At 42.4% G+C, this 19484-nt stretch overlaps 1 protein-coding gene across 4 annotated transcripts; it reads left to right on the forward strand.

The window, feature by feature from the left end:
• The first annotated feature begins 561 nt into the window (after positions 1-561).
• On the forward strand, positions 562-17804 carry LOC146344895 (uncharacterized). Of its 4 annotated transcripts, none has more exons than XM_084858545.1 (15): positions 562-739; positions 1809-1844; positions 5248-5296; positions 5407-5473; positions 6428-6478; positions 9556-9583; positions 10128-10158; positions 11414-11471; positions 14024-14054; positions 14932-14961; positions 15054-15090; positions 15345-15380; positions 16077-16112; positions 17318-17345; positions 17668-17804. In XM_084858545.1, exons 2-15 carry the CDS (start codon positions 1823-1825, stop codon positions 17680-17682), a joined length of 519 nt encoding a protein of 172 aa, XP_084714671.1. In that variant the 5' UTR covers positions 562-739; positions 1809-1822; the 3' UTR covers positions 17683-17804. The 4 variants fall into 4 exon arrangements, with proteins under 4 accessions (XP_084714671.1, XP_084714672.1, XP_084714669.1 ...); XM_084858542.1 differs by having other exon boundaries at positions 668-739; positions 1735-1844; XM_084858546.1 differs by lacking the exon at positions 14932-14961 and having other exon boundaries at positions 592-739.
• The last annotated feature ends 1680 nt before the right edge of the window (positions 17805-19484 follow it).

Genomic DNA, 19484 nt, shown 5'->3' on the forward strand with positions numbered 1-19484 from the left:
CTAAGGGTGTTTAAGGATTGCAGCCTGAACAGCGCCGCTATATTACTGTCTTTTACTGAACGTTGTTTCATCCTGTGTAGGCCACCGGCGGGGTGCGGGGTATATTGTAAGTAAAACCAATATATAAATGGGAGGTGCTGTGTTTATAACAATAAACAAGGACATAGTGGCAGATAGAACACGCAGAAATTCTGCTCTCCCCCGTTTAAAAAATAATAATAAAAAAAGGCTAAAGTATTACATGCACTTCCTTGGGAGAAACCCGCATTTGAACTCACTAGACCGAGCTGACTTCCCGAGCAAACGTGCACCGGGTCGCTCCGTGGAGCTGGCTTGGAGGCCAAAAAGGGCCAGCAGCAGTGGGATGTGTTCGTTTACCAGCGGTTCAGCGGCTTCTTCTGATTGCAAACATGCTCTGCTATAATTAATAATAATAATAATCAGCAGCAGCAGCAGCAGCAGCAGCAGCAGTAAAAAAGACATAGAGTGAAACTACCCAAAAAACCAATCGGATATTGATTCAGTGACAGGCAGGACTGCGGAACGCGATGAGCAGGCAGGGAGGGAGGGAGGGCGCGGTCTCCTCGGAGCTGCATTCCAGCGCCCGCTCCGCCAGGCGGCGGTTGGAGCCCTTCGCTCGTTCTCCGCCCGCCGGCCTGAAACGGCCATTGCAGAGTCGCCGGTTCCCCGTCTCTGCTGCCCACCTTCGGGCTTGAAAAGCAGGAAAAGGCCCGAGAGAGTGAGGGGGGGGGGGTCGTGTGCGCGCGTGCGAAGAGCAATTTCTATTCACCCCCCACATACCCCTTTCTAGATATGGATCTGTGCGCACGCGCGTGCGGGGGTAGGGGAGTATGTATGCTGGCCGTAAGGAGAATATATATACACAAGATACATATGGTGTTATGTGTTTATAAGGCCAACTCTGAGGGTAGTTTCCAATTTGAATCCTACATAGAGTAGACCCATTGAAATGAATGGGGCTTTAGTTGTGACTCACTTAGATCTCATTCATTTCTCTAGGTCAACTCCGTGTAGGACTAACGTTGGATGCTACCCAAAGATTACAAAGCTTGCACAGTTTTTGTGACCTTTTGAGTTGGCCTCATAAGGGTATTAGACTCAGTGACCACGAAGACAGATGATGAGATGTATGGAGGGTGGGAGAAAGTTACTGTTAAAAACTTTCTTCCGCCACTATGTACCCCTTTAGTGTGTGTGTGTGTGTGTGTGTGTAGAGGGAGAGATTTATGTTTACAGACATGATGAAACGGTGGCATAGGTGTGCTGGAGGGAGTTATTACTAGCAATTTCCCACACGCACACGCATACACACTCTCACTGCATTATTCTTCCACCAAAACCTTTGATGCATGGTTAATGGGTGAAATTAGCATTCGAACCACATTAGTGATTGTAAATATAGGCACGGGGAGGAGGCAATTATTCCAGATGAATTAGCAGAGCGTATTAGGGTGTGACCATGTGTAATTGTATCACCATCTATAGATGCAATGTATCCGGTATCTCATCTGGACATGGAGACAATGTCTCTGTTGCTGCCCACCACCAATTGCTCAGATTAATTACAGAGGTGGCATTCCTCCCTCTCCCAATGTCCAATTAATCACTTATGATAAATTAGGCTATTGCTGCTCCCATACCTTTTGCAAGCATCTTAAAGATTGTATATTTGTAAAAGATAGTGGTCTTTATCTGTGGATTGTGTTTTCTTAGATTTGACCTAATGGGAGAAAATATTAACATAAAGGATAAGTCACTGCTAAATCCATGTTCATTCCTGGTTCCAGGTTTTGCTTTAGAAATGCCCTTACTTGAGAAACAAGGTAAGAAAGACTTATTCAAATATATTTAATATTGCCTTTTTAGGTATGATGTATACCAAAGTGATCTGACCTGCAGTATGAACTGTGAATCTGTTAAACTGGTTGACCTCCCCAATCTAGCTCTGTCCTGCTGGAATTAAATGGGATTTATTACAGGCAAAATGTGATCCTACAAGAAGATATCTGTTGTTACATGCAGATACATGCTTCAGTATACACAGAGTCACTCTGATACAATCAAATTTTGTTTATAGATACAGAATTGTACTGTGGTGTGTGGGCGTGCATGTGTATGTTTTGCTGGTTGATTAAAAACTGTGGCCGCACTCCAGACTGCTACTTAATTCATGTTGGAAGGGCTGCATGTGTGAATCTAGCCCTCTTCTTTGGAGGCCACTTTATAAACATCCTGTGTGTGATGGGAATTATTTGGTACTTCTGCTGCCTGTTAGGAAGGCAGTTAGCAGAGGAAAAACAAAAGGCAGAACAGAATGAGTGTTACACATGCACACAAGACTAAATAAAGAGACCACACCCTTCGTTGGTGAAGAAATGGTAAAATGGTTTACTCACAATATTCTTGCATAAAAATGCAGGTACAGCATATAGTTTCAAACAGAGTTTGATCAAGCCATTTCTTTGTGTTTGATAACACCAGCAGGAGACAGCACACCACATGCTCCCAGCAGGGGCAGGGGGAGGAAACCACACCGTAGGCTATAGAGATCCTAGGGCTAACTGTGGTCTAAACTCCCATGCATTTATTTATTTACTTATTTATTTATTTCATTTCTATATAGCCCAATAGCCGAAGCTCTCTTAACTGAAACACTACCCCCTTCCTGTAACTTGCAGATGAGGTTGCAGTATTCCCAACAGTGTGGAGCTCTTAACCCTGTTTGCCATGCACTGTGAGGGGCATCAGTTGAAGGGAGTAGTTTTGAAAGGCCCACTGCATGCTGCCCTTTTGATAAGAGATCGTACATCAAGTGAATGGTATTGCCAATGATCTGCTTAGCTCAAAGAACACGCTGGCTTGTGGTGCTTCAAGATTATTTACAATGGGAGCTTGATAGTAATATCTAACTCCTCAAGCCACTCGCATCACCTGAAACAAAGCAAATATGCAGAAACTGCAGCTGATACAGCCCTTCCTGAATGGGACCATTCCATAGTGCATTTTCTGAATGGGCCCCTGTATTAACAGCTCATTGCATATGGAAACCCAGTGTGTTAGGCACAAAAGGTTTAGCCCAGCTTTCTCCCTGACGTGCTAACTCTCCACTTACAGAGACAGTAGTGCGGCTAGGTAATTTTAGACCTTGGACTTAATGGCCTTACAGGCCTCCCGCTCCCCCATTAGACAGCCACGTATATTACTTCAGCTGCAAAAGCACACAATTAACATTTTTCTCCTCTGCACCGCCATTCTTTATGACTGCTTCTACATTCATGATATATTAAAGAACCAAAACCATTTCCCAACTCTAATAAAAGAATACTCTGAGCATGTGCAGTTTTGCATTTCACATTTCACATAACATAGCACCATCATGCCTACAGGAATAAACTGGAGTTTGCTTCTGCTGCTGTGATGCTAAATGCATTGACTTAGGAATAAGCACCATTTTGTTGTAGAAAAGGGTAATATATTTTAAAAGTAAAATAAAATGTGCATATGTAACCATGTATATGCCCGTCCAGCTGCCCCCTCACTATTAGATATTTTTAAAAATAAGAAGAAAGGATGCTGTGGTGACTAGTATTAGCCCTGGTGGGCCACAACATGCTAGCCCAGATGCTGGGCCTGTTTGCTGTTCCCCCCAACACCTGCTACTCTGTGGGTGGTCATTTGGGGGCCCATTGGCTGTGGGGCCCTGGATTTTGGCCCCAAGAGCCAGCCCTGGCTGCCCCATTGTACAGAGAGTGCTTTACGTGGGGGAAAACTCAAACATGTGATCCTCCTCCTCTAAGGATGTCAGAGAAATCTGTTTGGGGGGTGGAGTTGGACAGGTTTTTCTAGGCTCATCCCCCTGGACTTCATTTTGGTTCCCGCTGCAGTGCCCAACTTGATCCACGGTGAGTCGGGTCAGTTTGCAGATTTTCTGGTAAATCTTTGTGCATTTTTTTAAAGTTCCACAATTTGTGCAAATTTCTGAGCCCTTTGCACAAATAGATTACACAATTTGCGTAAGTTGCAAATCTGTGTGACTTGCACAAATTTTGCCATCATTTGCACAAATCTCTCAGACATTTGCATAAATTGTGAAACCTTAAAAATGCACCAAAAAATGTTCCTGGAGTTCAGGGAACAACCTGTGGCTCGGCTCGCAGACACCAAGCAAGTCATGCATGCTGCAGAATTCTGTTGGGCCAAGAAAGGACCTGATTTTCCAGCGACGGACATCCCTGTCCTCCTCATGCACTTTGAAGTGGTACTGTCAAAAAACATCTGTGCTACATTCTACTTCTGCAAATTATAATTAGATGTGATCATCTCAGGCACAGGCTGATTTTTTCAGTATTGCAGCTCATAGTCATCTAATCCGTCTTTCCCATTTAAAAATCTATTGATCCAGATGGTCACAATATCCAAAGTGCCAATGACTTCCAAGTGTTAATTCTGCCAGAGGTTGTAATTTTGAGAAAGGGATCCTCTATCCATAACCTGCCCTGGAAGCTCTGCTGAAGAGCAGTCTATAAATTGTTCAAATAAATATATGTGACACTGAAAGATGAAACCGGTAGAGTACAACATTATCACCAAATTCCAAAGGAACTGCACCAGTGTTCGGTGCAATCTGATGTAGCTGGCACTGCACTTTGTAAAACCCCTGATTTGACTTACTCATTTTAAAGTTTTATATCCGACTTTATCTTTGGAAAAAGTTAAAGCAGCTGGCAACCAATAAAACAACATGCAAGGTAATAAACTGAAGTACATGGCAGAACAGATATAAGCAAGTACGTAGCATATTTCCCCTACAGTATTGCATATCAAGATGACAGTTTCCCTTTGCAATTTTATGCAATCATAGTTTCTGGATTTTAACTTTATTTGGCACTAAATGGACCAGGCATGTTGGTAATTTCTGTTTCTGTCAGCAGTATTTTTCAACATTCAGGCCTTCTTTTGCTATATTTTGCAACTATCTCCACAAAATATAATTCCTTTCTAGCACATTGTCCTCTTCGATATCCTTAAATCTTTTGTTTTAAAAGTCTGCTCCATTCCATAGATCAGGGTGGACATAGATATATTCAATAAATTCAACACAGATGCAGTGATGAACTCACAAGCGATGCAAACCTGTGTAAGCAAGCAGTAAAGACGCAAGAATCTTTGTTCCAACCTACCTATTTGTGCAAGTATCACTCACCATCTGTACATGTTTCACCACAGAAAATGGTGAGCAGGTGCTGGTGAAAAATGAAAGCTATCTGCAGATTTTGTAAGTACTCCTTTATCATTACTTCTTGAAAGACAGATGTGACCTTTTAGTTTACATACTACTTATTTTTAAAACATTGGTTGTAAAAATTGGGATTTTTTTTATTTAAGGAAAAATAAAGATCAGCGAAAGAGGCTTGTACATGAGATCTGCACCTTTTTGGACAGTAGTCAGTCTGTAAGTAACTGATGAAACAAACCTTGTAAGGGCGCAATCCTATGCATGTTTAGACAGAGAAAAGGCCTACAGCATGGCTGGCTGGGGAATGCTGGGAGTTATAGGCCTTTTCTCTGTCTAAACATGCATAGGATTGCATCCTAAGTGTACTGTATATGCAAATGGATGTTTTGTATGCTGGTGAGGGAGGATCATGCTTAATTCCATGGGTTTCTCTTCATTTTCTTTGTGTGTATGTGTGTGTGCAGAAGGTGACAGGGGGGATCTTCCAAACAACTGGAGAACAGCTTCTTAAGCCCACTTACTTCTGTTTTCATAATTTAGGTTCTGCTATGCACTTTTACCCTCTGGGCCAGTGTCATTACTTAACTGGAGGTGTACTATTTGGTTGTAATTACTCCATGATGGGGGAAATGCATTCTGCATATGCTCTGAGATGCTATTGTTGCTGCATGTGTTCCAGGGATGTGTCTTCATGACCCCTTGGTGGTGCTGCCGAGATATCCTTGAAGTCGAGAACGTGGTAGATTCAGAGTGAATATTGCCTACATTTTAAGGACATTATAAAATCAGGCCTTAGGAAAAATAAGTAGGGACTTTCTAGGGTGCTGTGGCAAATGCTAGCACTAGCCAAATTACATGACATAACTGATAAATACAAAAAGAAAATAAAAGATTCACCAGCCTGCAAAGAGAGAGAGAGAGAGAGAGAGAGGAAGAGAAGTCCAGCCTGCCTGCTTGGCCATATGCGTCTGTATATCACACAAAAGCCTAGCAGCAGATCTCTAAGAACTGTGACACGCTGGAACTGAGTGCAAAAGTGCCTAATGCATACTTTTAAAAAGAGCGATCATTAAAGCCTTTAGAAATCTGATAACACCTCAGCTTAGCTTTAAGATATACAACTTGGACAGCAACAATAATCAGTTTCGTGTGTGTGTGTGTTTTGTTTAGGTCCAGGAGATTGATGCTCTCAGAACAGAAAACAGGAAGCTAAAAAATGCGGTATGAGTTTGATGTTTTATATATCTTTGTGGCTGGCTTACAATCAGTTGAATGCTTGAGTGCATAGGATTGAGCTTAAGGGCTGCTCTTTCAATCAGAACATCACCCCAACTGATAGTATTGGTTTGCTGGCCCTACGTAAGCCTGAGTTCTGAATCCAAAGTTAGCTAAAGAGGCACCTTATGCTGATTCATAGGATCCAAAAGGTATGTGCATGCTATGAACCGATAGATATGGATCTATATTCGGACCTGTGACAGAACTGGGAGAAGGAAAACACTTTCCGAACTGGGAGGAGGAAATGACTTTCCTTACTAGCAGACCCCCATTTTTGTAAGGTTTTCCCCAAAATAATTGTGACAGGCTGATCCTACCCTGAACCCTGTAGGCTGTCCAGCTGCTTAAGGAGTTTCTAAACTTTATTTCCAAGGACTCCTCCCTTCAGCCCAGCTCTAGAATAAATAAAAACATTATTTGGATTTAATTTCCCATATCTTACAGAAACTTAAAAACTATGGAACACAAGATAACAGCCTTGCAGCCTTAGCAAGCAAGGAAGATCTTACTGAGAAATACCTTAGAAAAACAAGGAAGCCAAATGTCCATGTGTATAAAGGAATTTATTTGGAAAAGGGGAAGTCAACAAAACACACACGCACACACAAATACAAACAGTAAAGTCAATCTAACTTAGATATATTTTACCTGCTTGAGAAGAGTCTTGGTTTCAGAACATGTGAAGAGTTCCTTGCAGAGTACAGGCTGAGGGAAAGCATCTTTAGTCTTCTGATTAGATTTTTCTAGGAAGACAAAATAGTGAGGTGATATTCATCTATTTATAAGAATTTTAGACAAGGACAAGCCAGCCTCTTGGCAGAGACAGACTGTTTTGTCCAGTGATGAGAGCACCTGCATCTCTCATGTAAGTCAGCTAGCTTGCTACTCAGAGATTTACTTAAAAGTTTGTTTCCGCCTCCTTACAAATTCTTGACTTACTTTATACTCAGATATGCAAAAGACTTACCCATGTTCAACCAGATGGGTCACTGTAAAAAAAAAAAAAAAGTGGAGGGATTAATTTACAGGACATATATTTGAGAATACAGTCAGGACCAGAAATATTGGAGCAAGGATAACTATTTTGGCAGTTGGCCTCTGCACACCACCACATTGAAGTTGAAAGGGAACACACCCAGATGGGAGCGAAGTCAGCACTTTTAGCTGTAATTCAAGGGGTTTGACAAAAGCGGGGCACTAACCATTCAGGAAGTGCAGCCAGTGGCATACACACACACCCATTGTTGGTGGCTCGTAAGTAATGGAACAAACCAACATCATTTCAAACTTAAGGATCGCCTTTAATACCTGGATGAAAATCCTTTGCAGTCAATGACTGCCTGAAGTCTGGAACCCATGGACATGACCAAATGCGGAGTTTCCTCCCTCGAGATGCTTTGCCAGGCCTTTACTGCAGCTGCCTTCAGCTGCTGCTTGTTTGTGGGTCTTTCTGCCTTCAGTCTTGTCTTCAGTAAGTGAAAAGCATGCTCTGTTGGGTTGAGATCAGGTGACTGACTTGGCCATTGAAGAACATCCCACTTTTTTGCCTGGAGAAACTCTTGGCTAGCTTTTGCTGTATGTTTTGGGTCATTATCCATCTGCAATATGAAGCGGCGTCCTATCAGTTTGGCAGCATTCGGCTGAATCTGAGCAGAAAGTATAGCCCTATATACTTCAGAATTCATCCTGCTGCGTTTATCAGCAGTCAGGTCATCAAGAAACACCAGTGACCCGGTTCCATTGGCAGCCATACATGCCCATGCCATGACACTGCCTCCACCATGTCTGACAGATGATGTGGTATGCTTTGGATCATGAGCTGTTCCTTTCCTTCTCCATACTTTTCTTTTCCCATCATTCTGGTACAAGTTAATCTTGCTTTCATCAGTCCAAAGAATCTTATTCCAGAACTAGGCAAGCTTTTTTTAGGTGTTTGCTAATCTGGCCTGTTGTGAAGCCTGTGTATTTACATTCATAAAGCCGTCTCTTGACAGTAGATGTTGACAGTGACATGCCTACCTCCTCAAGAGCATTCTTGACCTGGCTAGATGTTGTGAAAGGGTTCCTCTTCACCATGAGCAGAATTCTGCGGTCATCCACTTTAGTTGTCTTCCGTGGTCTTCCAGGCCTTTTGCTGTTGCTGAGCTTGCCAGTTAATTCCTTCTTTTTCAGGATGTTCCAAACTGTTGTGTTGGCCACTCCCAATGTTATTGCTTTCTCTCTGATGGGTTTATTTTGTTTCCTCAGTCTAACGATGGCCTCCTTCACTCACATAGACACCTCTTTGGACCTCATGTTGGGGGTTCCAGTGAACAGCTTCCAAATGCAAATGTAACACTCAGAACCACCCCAGGCCTTTTGTCTTCTTGATTGGTCATGGGGTACCCAGGAAACAGGCCACACCTGGCCATGCAGCTGCTTGTCAGCCATTCATTCCATTACCTATGAGCCACCAACGATGGGGGGGGGTGTATGCCACTGGCTGTCCTTCCTGAATGGTTAAAAAGGTAAAAGTGTCCCCAACCAGTCGTGTCCGACTCTAGGGTGCGGTGCTCATCCCCGTTTCTAAGCCGAAGAGCCAGCGCTGTCCAAAGATGCTTCCGTGGTCATGTGGCCGGGATGACTGAACACCGAGGTGCACGGAACGCTGTTACCTTTCCCGCCGAGGTGGTGCCTATTTATCTACTTGCAATTTCTTGCTTTCGAACTGCTAGGTTGGCAGAAGCTGGGACTGAAGACGGTGCCCCACTTTTGTCAAACCCTTTGAATTACAGCTGAAAGTCCTGACGTCGCTCCCATCTGGGTGTGTTTCCTTTCAACTTCAATGTGGTGGTGTACAGAGGCCAACTGCCAAAATAGTTATCCTTGCTCCAATATTTCTGGCCCTGACTGTACATGTCACAGACTTCCAGAGAAGTGGTCTGATTGCAGTTCCTCTAGGGGGCACTGTTACTCTTTTCAGAATATAGGATTCATTCATTCATAGGGCCTAATGCCATTCTCATTCTTTTTACAATTAGAACTCAAGGCTGCGTTATAAAACAAAAGGTATGTATTAACAAAACAAAACAATGGAGGAGGTTGTATTGACTGCGGAAGCAATTTATTATATTTTATGATGTTCTATCCTGCACTGTCATTCTTTCCAAGAGCTCAGTAGCCCTATGTAGATGACTGTGCAGGCTGAATCATTTTTGTAGCGTCTGTGTGTGTACAGCTTGGATGTATGTAGGTTCTGTGCAGAATATACAGAGGCTGATGGGGAGGCCAAAAGTAGTGAGCCCACTGCCCCAGTCCCAAAGCATGCCGTCTATCTTGCATAGCCTGCATAGATCTATGGTCATGTGAGGTTCCCAGGAGGCTTTCTATCCAGTTAGACTTGCTTAGCTAAGAAACTACATCAAACGATGTCTTCAGACCATTCTCAAGACATTGGTTTTTAAAGTGTAGATGGGGTGTGTGTAGTACAGGTAGCATTTGTAGTGATTGTTGTAATACTGTGTAAAGGGGGAGAAAAATCTTTATATGTATCTTAAATAAGAACTGATGTTCCACTTTCAAGGGGCAAAACAATCATTTTCTTTCTTCTTAGACTGGGCCCTAAAGAAAGAAGAATATGAAAAGTAAGACACGATGTTACAGTGACATTTTAGAAACATGTGTTGGGAAATTTCCAACAGGCCAAACCTTGGGGTGCCTGCAGAAGGCTGTACCTGGAGAATGCTAATTAGCACCCTATGCTGAACAGGTGGGGCCAGACAGGCCTGGAACCCATGGTGTAGATGCTTTGTTTAGTGTACTCCACAAGCAGTGCTTTCTCAGTGCTTTTCCTCTCAGGTCTGTTGATACGCAGTAACAGTAAAAGAGGGTGTTGGGTAATGCCTGGTCATGTCAGTGTGTGGCTTAGCGCTGTCACTTGTGGATCTGTCTGTGCTGTGAGGGTCCTGCTTGAGTTATATGCATTAGCACATGATACTAGGGATGCAAGGATGTTGTTAAATCTGTTCCATCTGTGTTTCATGGATTGTCAGGAGTCTTTCGTTCCGTCATCCAGTCATTGACAGAATCAGATTTTTTTAAACCAGATTTTATTCTTGCGCTAATGCACATTAGTACTAATCCCCCTCAAAAGTGAAAACCAGTCCGCATGGCACAGAAAAAGCCAGTTCATTGCAGAATCCACAGGTTGTATTCATAGAAACTTGAACTTATTTGAATCTGTTGCAGATGTTTCCACTGTTCCTACTTGATACTGCTGAATTTGGGTTAATACCATTTTATGGTCACAATGTTGCACAGGAGGAGTGGTGTCTCTGAGCACAACAGCATGGAGAGGGCTGCGCACAATGTCACACTCCCATGTCCTCCCTCTACTATGCTCATTCTTCATCTACATCTAACTTGGGCTATTGGACGGTATAGAACTGAAATAAAGTAAATAAAATAAATACATTTCTGAAAGGCCTTGTGCAATGCAGTTTCACCCTTCTGAGTTGCTACACCAATGCAAGTGCCTTCATGTTTTCCAGGTGCAATTGTATTGATTCTGCATACTTTTTGCCTTGCTCACAGGTTACTGATGTTTAATGACATTGTGTATACTGGTTCAGTTGCATATGCTTTTTAGTCAGTTATGTTCCATATGCTCTTTAAATGCCCCCCACCCCACCCCACCCCCTGCTTTCCTTTTATCTTCTTAGGAATAAAAAGGAATGGAACCTGTTACACATGATAGAATGAAATAAATTGGACACTGTTAGGCTTGTCACAATCTTTTTTATAGTTATTAACCATTTTTATCAGCATTTTCAACATGATAAACAATAGTTTTTAAATTTAAACTTATGAATATGGACTTGTATTCTGTTATTTTCAAAGTGAGATTGAGAGACTTTCGGGTGAAATATCAAATTACTTGAATGTCACCAATTTCTGGGTGAGTATAATTTAATTATTTTAGGGGTGGAACATAGGCTTTCTAAAGACATGTGCTATCTGGTACATTATGACTGAAGAAACATTATCGGCCCAACCCGGCTAAAGTTACCTGTGTTGAGCAGCATGATCCTATACATGTCTACTAAGAATTAAGCCATATGGATCCCTTACTCCAAAAGCTGCAATCCTTTTGAGAACCAGTGTGGTGTAGTAGCTAGTGTTGGACTGGGAGTCGGGAGATCCGGGTTCTAGTCCCCACTCGGCCATGGAAGCTCACTGGGTGACTTTGGGCCAGTCACTGACTCTCAGCTCAACCCACTTCACAGGGTTGTTGTGAGGATAAAATGGAGGAGGAGGATTATGTACGCCACTTTGGGTTCCTTAAGGAGGAATGATGAAGAAATAGGGATCTTTTTGATCCCTCCAATAGTACTATGTAATAAATGTACCTGCTTTCATTATCCCCTAATTTCCACCACGATTACCTTCTTAATGACACTTATTTCCTTCATCTCACAACCAGTAATAGGATTAGAGGCATAAGATAGACAAGGAGAGTTATTTTAAAGTTAAAACAAATATTTATTTAAAGTTTATTTACACTTTAATATGTTCAATTACATAGTGAGTTAGATATTCAAAATATGTTATGTTTCTTGCTTAGAATAGCACTGTTACTTTAAGGAAGCTGCTATTACCTTAGCTTATATAATAAGCTAAGGTATATATAAAATATCTGAAAGGGCCACCTTCTCCCATATGAGCCTGCCTGGGTCTTAAGATATTTAGGAGAGGCCCTTCTTTCGAGACTGCTGCCTTCGGAGGCGCATTTGGTGGCAACGCACAGGAGGGCCTTCTCTGTGGTCACTCCCAGGCTGTGAAACTCCCTGCTGAAGGAGGCAAGGTTTGCTCCTTCTGTGTTACCTTCCTGCCAGCAGGAAATACCTTTTTATTCAAGCAGACCTTTGGCATGTAAGTGGGTCTGTTGGGTTGGATGCTGTTTTAATTCTGTTATTGTTGTATTTTTAATTGTGTTTTAGTGCATTTGCTTTATTGTTTTAATCAAATTTTATTTATGATTGTAAACCGCTTTGAGTGCCATTTTTCTTGGTAGAAAGGCAGGGCACAGATCAAATTAAATCAATCAATAAATTACAATGAAATAATACCGTAGTCATTCTGAGGTTTGGGCCAAGGTGTCATCAGCACCCGAATAACACTGCACCTCTAATTGCCATTTACTCATCCCAGGAAGGTTGTGGAACTCTTCCACTGGTGGCTACAGGTCTTTTGGGGAGGAAGGGGGGAGGGATAGCACTACTGTTAGATAAAGTGAGGTGGCTGCTTCAGATGGCAAATGCTGGGGGTGGGGGGCGGGGAGAGAGAGAGCAATGAGATATTGGAGAATAGAGTCATGGGTGCTTTGCAGTGTGTCCTGCACCCTGTAAGCTAACTGGGTGTCCTCAGGTGTTGTAGGGAAGTGTCCCATTGGCAGTGTTGAAGCAAGACTCAACTATCACTCTAATTGGCTTCTGTATGTGGGAGAGAGGACCATTTAATCCTTTGCCTCAAGCAGCAAAATGCCTTGGGCTAGGCCTGGATGAGGGTGAACAAGCTGAAGCTTAATCCAGACAAGATGAACATACTGTGAGTAGGGAAACAGGCTACTCTGGAATTGCAACTGGTCCTAGATGGGGTTGCATACCCCCTGAGGGATCAAGTATGCAATCTGGGAGTCCTCCTGGACTCAGCACTAACTTGGGAAGCTCAGAATGTGGCAGCCAGGAGTGCTCTTTACCAGCTTATGCTGGTACACCAACTGCAACCTTACCTGGAGAAGACAGACCTTGCTTTAGTTATCTGTACTCCAGTGACATCTGGGCTGGATTACTGTAATGTGCTGTATCTAGGGCTGACATTGAAGATGGTTTGGAAACTTCAGCTGATACAAAATGCAGCTATTCAAGTACTGGCAGGTGCTGGGTAGTCAGATCATGTGACACCTATATTATACCAGGTGCACTGATTGCCAGTGCATTTATGGGCCCAGTTTCAAGTGCTGGTATTAGCCTTTAAAGCCCTGAACAGTTTGAGTCCGGGTTACTTGAAGGACTACCTTCACCCATACCAAACTGCTCACACTCCAAGATCAGCATCAGAGGCCATATTGGTGTACTCACTTGTAAGACGAAATAGGATGGCAGACACAAGGGATAGAGCCTTCTCGGTAGCGGCCCACTTGTGGAACTCCCAAAATAGCTTATTTTGTCATGTCTGCTGAATTTTTCTATGCTGTTGTTCTACTTTGTGTATATTTCCTTGCAATTTTATATTGATGGTGTTTTTTATTTTCTTGTATGCCATCCTAATTGTTTTACTGAAGGATGGCCTAAACATCTTCTAAATAAATAAACCTAGGGTCAAGATGGGGATGGGGAGAGAGACATTGTCATATATCCCTTCCAGTTACACCCCAAATACCTTTTGGTCTTATAGAGATATTTGGTTTGTCTGGCTAAATGCAAGTTAAGATTGTTTCTTTTCTTTTAGTATGAAGAGTCCGAGCTTCTCAATGGCCAAGGTATGTTGTTTAAGTGACTGCAAAGAAATTGTCATCATCATCATTGCACTTGCATTTATGTCATGGTTATCCTACTGTGTACAGTGTCACAGTTTCATATTACTGTACTAAAAATTGAAGAAGGAAGCAATCCCATGGCCACTAGTCATTGTCTAGAGGGCCATAGGATTTTTCATTTTCTGGGAACTGAGGACAGAGCCAGATCCTAGAAACCGCACTCCCCTCCCCTGCTCCCTCATAGCCTGCGCAGTTCTCTCAGAAACAGAGCACAGACAGGGGAAAGGGGGTGATCCTGGGGCAGGGAGGGGAGGAGACTGTGGAAGCTATGTTATGCAGTTTCCTATGCACCACGTGGCCTCCTCCCCCTCCCCCAAGCTGCAGCTAGACAGGCAAAATCGCCCATCTAGCCAAGAATGCAGGACAGTCGCCCTGCACTGGCTAGTTGTCAGCCTCCGACTTCGGAGACTGACTATCTCAATGGGATTGCTTCAGATATTTGAGAGCAAGAGAGCTTTGGCTATTGGGCGGTATAGAAATGTAATAAATAAATTGCACCCCTACTATCCTAAACAGCAACAAATGGTGCTGTTCAAACTTAACATTTGTGTAGCATGAAGACTAACATCTTGATTGGGAACATGATTGTCAATATTAAGTCTGTGATCCAGATAATATTCCTGCAATTCTATGTCCTTCAGTTTTGATGTCTATCTTAGACACTTGGAGAATTCATGGAGGATAAGGCTATCAATGGCTACTAGTCATTGGTATATGCTACCTCCAATAACAGAGACAGTATGCCTTTGTATACCAGTTGCTGGGGAACATGAGCAGGAGGGTGCAATTCCACTCATGTCCTGTTGTGGGTTTCCCACAGGAAGCTGGTTCTCCACACTTTGCTTATTTGGTGAGTATACAGCAAATTTTAAGATCAGGCTTAGATCAAGCAGATAACAGAAAGATTCCCAAATGGGTACAATGTCATTTTTAATTTTACAGATAAAAGAACACCAACTGAACAAAGAAAACATGTCAGGTGAGGGCTAGACCTTGTCCCATTCACCAATGGACAGAATCATTGTTCAACTCACAAAAAAGACTTCAGTGGCTTTGCGTTTGTTCATGGGCATTGTTTTCCTGTGTGTCTTATTAGAACACTAAGGTTCCGGAGGAAGAACTAACCTTTCCCCTTTGGGCTATATAACTGGATAAACTAGCTGCCATTGATAGATGATAGATAGATATATAAATCAATAGTCCTAACTTTTAAAATCATTTGAATATCCACAGTACTCAGACAGAAGGCTCTTTTGGACTGGAGAAGAGGTAAGGGCAACTGTGTAATTTGTTCTGAAATTGCTTTTAAGAGAGAAACTCAATTTATATTCCTGGTGGCATTTCCACAAGGAATTAAGGCTATTACAACCAAGAAGCATCAGGCAGTCTACTATGGAATGAACCCCATTTATTAGCAAGCTCTACCTTTGCCACTCGCATGTAGCACAAAGTGTACATTATATACTTCAACCAACCTACTGTGATACCTAATTTACTTCGACTGAATTTTTTATTAAATAAGAAGGAATGGCTGAGGAACTTTGAAATTACTCAGCTGCTGTATAAACAACATTACAGGTCCTGATGCCAGGTCCTTAAAGCACATACATTTTAATGTTAGGCCACAAAAGGTTTCCCACACTGACCTAAAATATTCCTATCTGGTACTCTGATTCTTTAGAGTGCAAATGTGAGGGTGGTGACAGTAAGAGCTCAGAGAACTGCCTCTTTTATTTGGTGTTTGTGTGGAATCTGCAGTAAGACTCCACAGGAACATACTTAGGACCAAACTAGACATCACATTAATTGTGTGATGGGCACATGCGTGCCTTTTTTCCCTTCTCATTACTGAATACCAGATACATTCGGCTGGTAGGGGCGCAGGCAGGGGGATCCAAATCATGATGAAAATCATTCCCCTGTCGCTACTCATAATTAATGTTGGTATTTTTCCACCCCACACAGAACAGTTGAAACTCAGACTGGAGAAGATGGCTCGAGGTATCATACAGTGAAAAAAAAAAAGCACCCATTATTTAAAACAACACACTGTAAAGCTTCTGGGCACTTTACAAAAATAATTTGACTCTCTGTGTACATATAATTAATGAAGTGAGAGGGGCACTAAAGAAAGCCCAAGCTCTGGGACAAGTAACTGCCCTCACTTAGGATTTTCCAGTAGGATGAAAAGGATTCTCCTTTGTGCACTTAAGGGCAAGTTGTTAACCATTGATCCAGGTTGGCAGAAGACAGGCAACACTAATGAAAATATGGTGTAGATATTGAGGGGGGGGGCATCCAAAATTATCTAAATGTTGAGGCCTTACTCTGTTTGGGATTTGTCCTGACCTAAATGGGAATATGGGGCATCTCCCATTTCTTCTGCCATCCTTGTTTACCCCACTGTCTTGAAAACCTCTATACCCTTTGTAAAGGTTTGAGGCCTACAGAGGCAAGGTAAAAAGTTCAGACCTAGAGGCCTGGGGGGTTTTCTTGGGAGGGGGTCATCCTGAGAGTAGTTTTGTTTCCTTGGTTAAGTTTCATTTTCCTAAGTTAAGTTTCCTTTCTTCAGGTTTGAAACAGTACTTTTGGGCTTGGGGAAGAAGGGGATAAAAAACAGAGAGAGAACCAGTCAGACTACAGTCAAGAGAGACCAGAGCAGGGAGCAGGGAGAAGCAGCCTGGAGAAGTCTTAAGTGCAGCTAAGCTGGAGGAACTCACATTTTCACAACCTTTATTTTCTCTTAATGCTTTTTGTATCGCTCAGCTCTATTCTGTAAATACCTTTTAGTTGTAATTTGCTTGCTTTAATTTATCAGTAAACTGTTGTGGTTAGCACCCAGGTGTCTGGAGTGCCAACCACCCCACGCCTACAGCTTAAACCCCACATTATTGGAAAGGGGATTTTAAAAGAAGGAAGGTGGGACTCTTATGCAGGCAAGAGATCCTTAAGGAGTTGCTCAGGGGGCCCAGGTAATAAGGGGAACCCTGACACCCTTGCAGGGATTAGTGGACTGTAGCTCACAGATGCAAGCGCCATGCAACGCAATCCTAAACACATTTACTCAAAAGTAGTCACACTGAATTCAATGGGATTTCCTTTCCAGTAGGTATTCATTGAATTGCACCTAAAGTTTAGATAAAGTAGTGGATTATATCTTAGTTCATTAACCTGATCTGTTCTTCTTTTTCTTCTTTCCAATTTAGCTTTGTTGTTGAAGAGTCATTATCACAGGTAAGCAAGTGTGTGGCTCTGTACAACAAGCAGCTGCTATGCAGCTACTGCAGCTACTGAGCTCTACCTGCATCCAACATCCTACAGTCATGCTGATGCATTATTTCATTTCTTTATTCCACGCTGAATAGCTGTTCATCTGAGTATTAAAATCTGGTACTAAAGACAAATACAGTTTTTGTTAAAACCACAACACATCAATCTGTTTTTAAATCTGAGTGAACATTTGCTCAAAGTTCTTTTTAGAGTAGTACAGAGAAACATTTGTGGAGATACTTAGAATGTTTTTTAAAAGCTTATCTATCTAATGTTCTCTTTACAGGATGAGTTTGAATAGCAGAAGATATAATAATAACCTGAGTGCTGGAGAGCTTTTATATTTGACATTTAAATTTTTTTGAACTTATTGAAATATTTATATGTGTACGACAAATAAAGATATTTTAATGCTGCCACAGTAAGAATGAGTACATTTATTATTGATACTGTTGATATTTGAAAAGCACGCAACTATCAAAGGTAACTGTATCCCCTTGGCCAGTATTGCATTTCAGCCAATTCAGTTTGGAAGCCGGATATATTTCTCTATTCAGAATCAGCCTCTCCGCATTCTGTTTCTGCGTTCCACTGTGTTTTAAGACAAGGAAATGGTCTCTTCCTCCATGAACAGCCTTTGGCCAAGAATCCTGACATATTACAAAATCACTCTTCAGAGGTGCCTCCAAAAATGAGACCCAGTATTGTGGACCTTTAGCCATATGAGGTTAGCTGAATGGACATTCTACGCCAACCCCCTTTATTTTTATCCTGAAATGTTGAGGCATAAATTGTCCCTACATGAGGCACGGACAACCACCACGCCAGCCTCAACAAAAGGCCTTGCCTCATCTTCTCCTTGCACTCTTCCCAGTTGGAGTTTTGGCCACTAACAAATCCATCTGACATCCCATTCATCACTAGCTGTGCTAATAGGACCAATATTCTCTCTCTCTTACACAGAGCATTAGGCAAAGCATCCTGTGCAATGCTGTGGTATCTGTAATCACAGAGTGGTAAATACCTGTGCTAAGCAACATGCCTTTAGGCCCAAGGGTGGATAATGTGTGGCACTCAATCCATTCCAGTGTATCACATCTGGTCTTGTGTCTGATCTGAGCTGTAAGATGGGCAACACCTTTGTAGAGGATGTCCTTTAGAGATGAAATATAATTAAGTCCTTAACTTGCAGACCACAGAGCAGACTATATCAAAACTTTAACCTCCCATTGCAACAGTCTTCCGGTTCCCTTTCCAGCGCCTTTCTCCCAGTGGTCACTGGTACTCAGAAACTCAGAGCTGCCTGGTTAGAAACAGTCCAAAGCAGGGAGATGTCCTGGAGATGTTTTGGAGTGAGTGGCATCTCCGTCAGCCCAGCTGTGCTCCAATTTTCTTTTGAGGTCTTCCTGATAAAGTGCAACCCAGTGTCTGCACCACAGCTAGAGGTAATAGTGAATAAATTCAGTAGTGCTATACCATATATATATATATATATGCCAACAGAACATTAGAACATGAACTGGCTATCCTGTCACGGGAGACTATTTTCCTTGCCACTGTACCACATCCTCTCTTCTTCCTTCCATTGAGTTCCCCTCCCCTCTCTACGCGTTCCTATTCACCTTGGCTACTTCAAATACCTTCCAGCTCTTGTTTGAACAACAATTTAACTCTGTGCTTGTGGCTCTTGGTTTGTTCTTGTTCTCTTCTAGGTGAGGCTGGTCCTTGCTACCCTCCTTGCTCTCCCTCCCAGGATAAACAGTTGGGCACTATCCCAGCATATCTGGGCATCTAGCACATATTACTTTGGTAACAGGCATTACCATCCACCTCTCCTCATGCACATCACCTCTTCTAATTGTTCACTCATCTATTCAACTCCCATGCAAATGTGGACATTGCAAATGAAGTTATCTCCTACATTTAGTCTCTTTACATTTTCCTGCCACCTCAGAGGTCTTAAAAACCATATGGTAAAACTAGAGCAGCTGCAGCTAACATAGTGGGGGGGGGGGTAACGTAATCCAATTTCAAATGGGGTTGCCATGTTAATCTGTACTAGGAAAAACAATATCGAGCCTGGTGGCACCTTAAAAGACTAAC

Source organism: Heloderma suspectum, chromosome 5 (assembly GCF_057233095.1).
Source record: "Heloderma suspectum isolate Gila_16-S chromosome 5, 16-S_ref, whole genome shotgun sequence".
NCBI lineage: Eukaryota > Metazoa > Chordata > Lepidosauria > Squamata > Helodermatidae > Heloderma > Heloderma suspectum.

Bases quoted from the DNA above. Each gene is read 5' to 3' on its own strand.
- LOC146344895 (XM_084858542.1), top strand. From the start codon at position 1,745: ATGGGAGAAAATATTAACATAAAGGATAAGTCACTGCTAAATCCATGT. The intron at 5,297-5,406 runs GTAAGTACTCCT...TTTTTATTTAAG, and splicing joins GAAAGCTATCTGCAGATTTT to GAAAAATAAAGATCAGCGAA. The intron at 14,055-14,931 runs GTATGTTGTTTA...GGTTTCCCACAG, and splicing joins CGAGCTTCTCAATGGCCAAG to GAAGCTGGTTCTCCACACTT.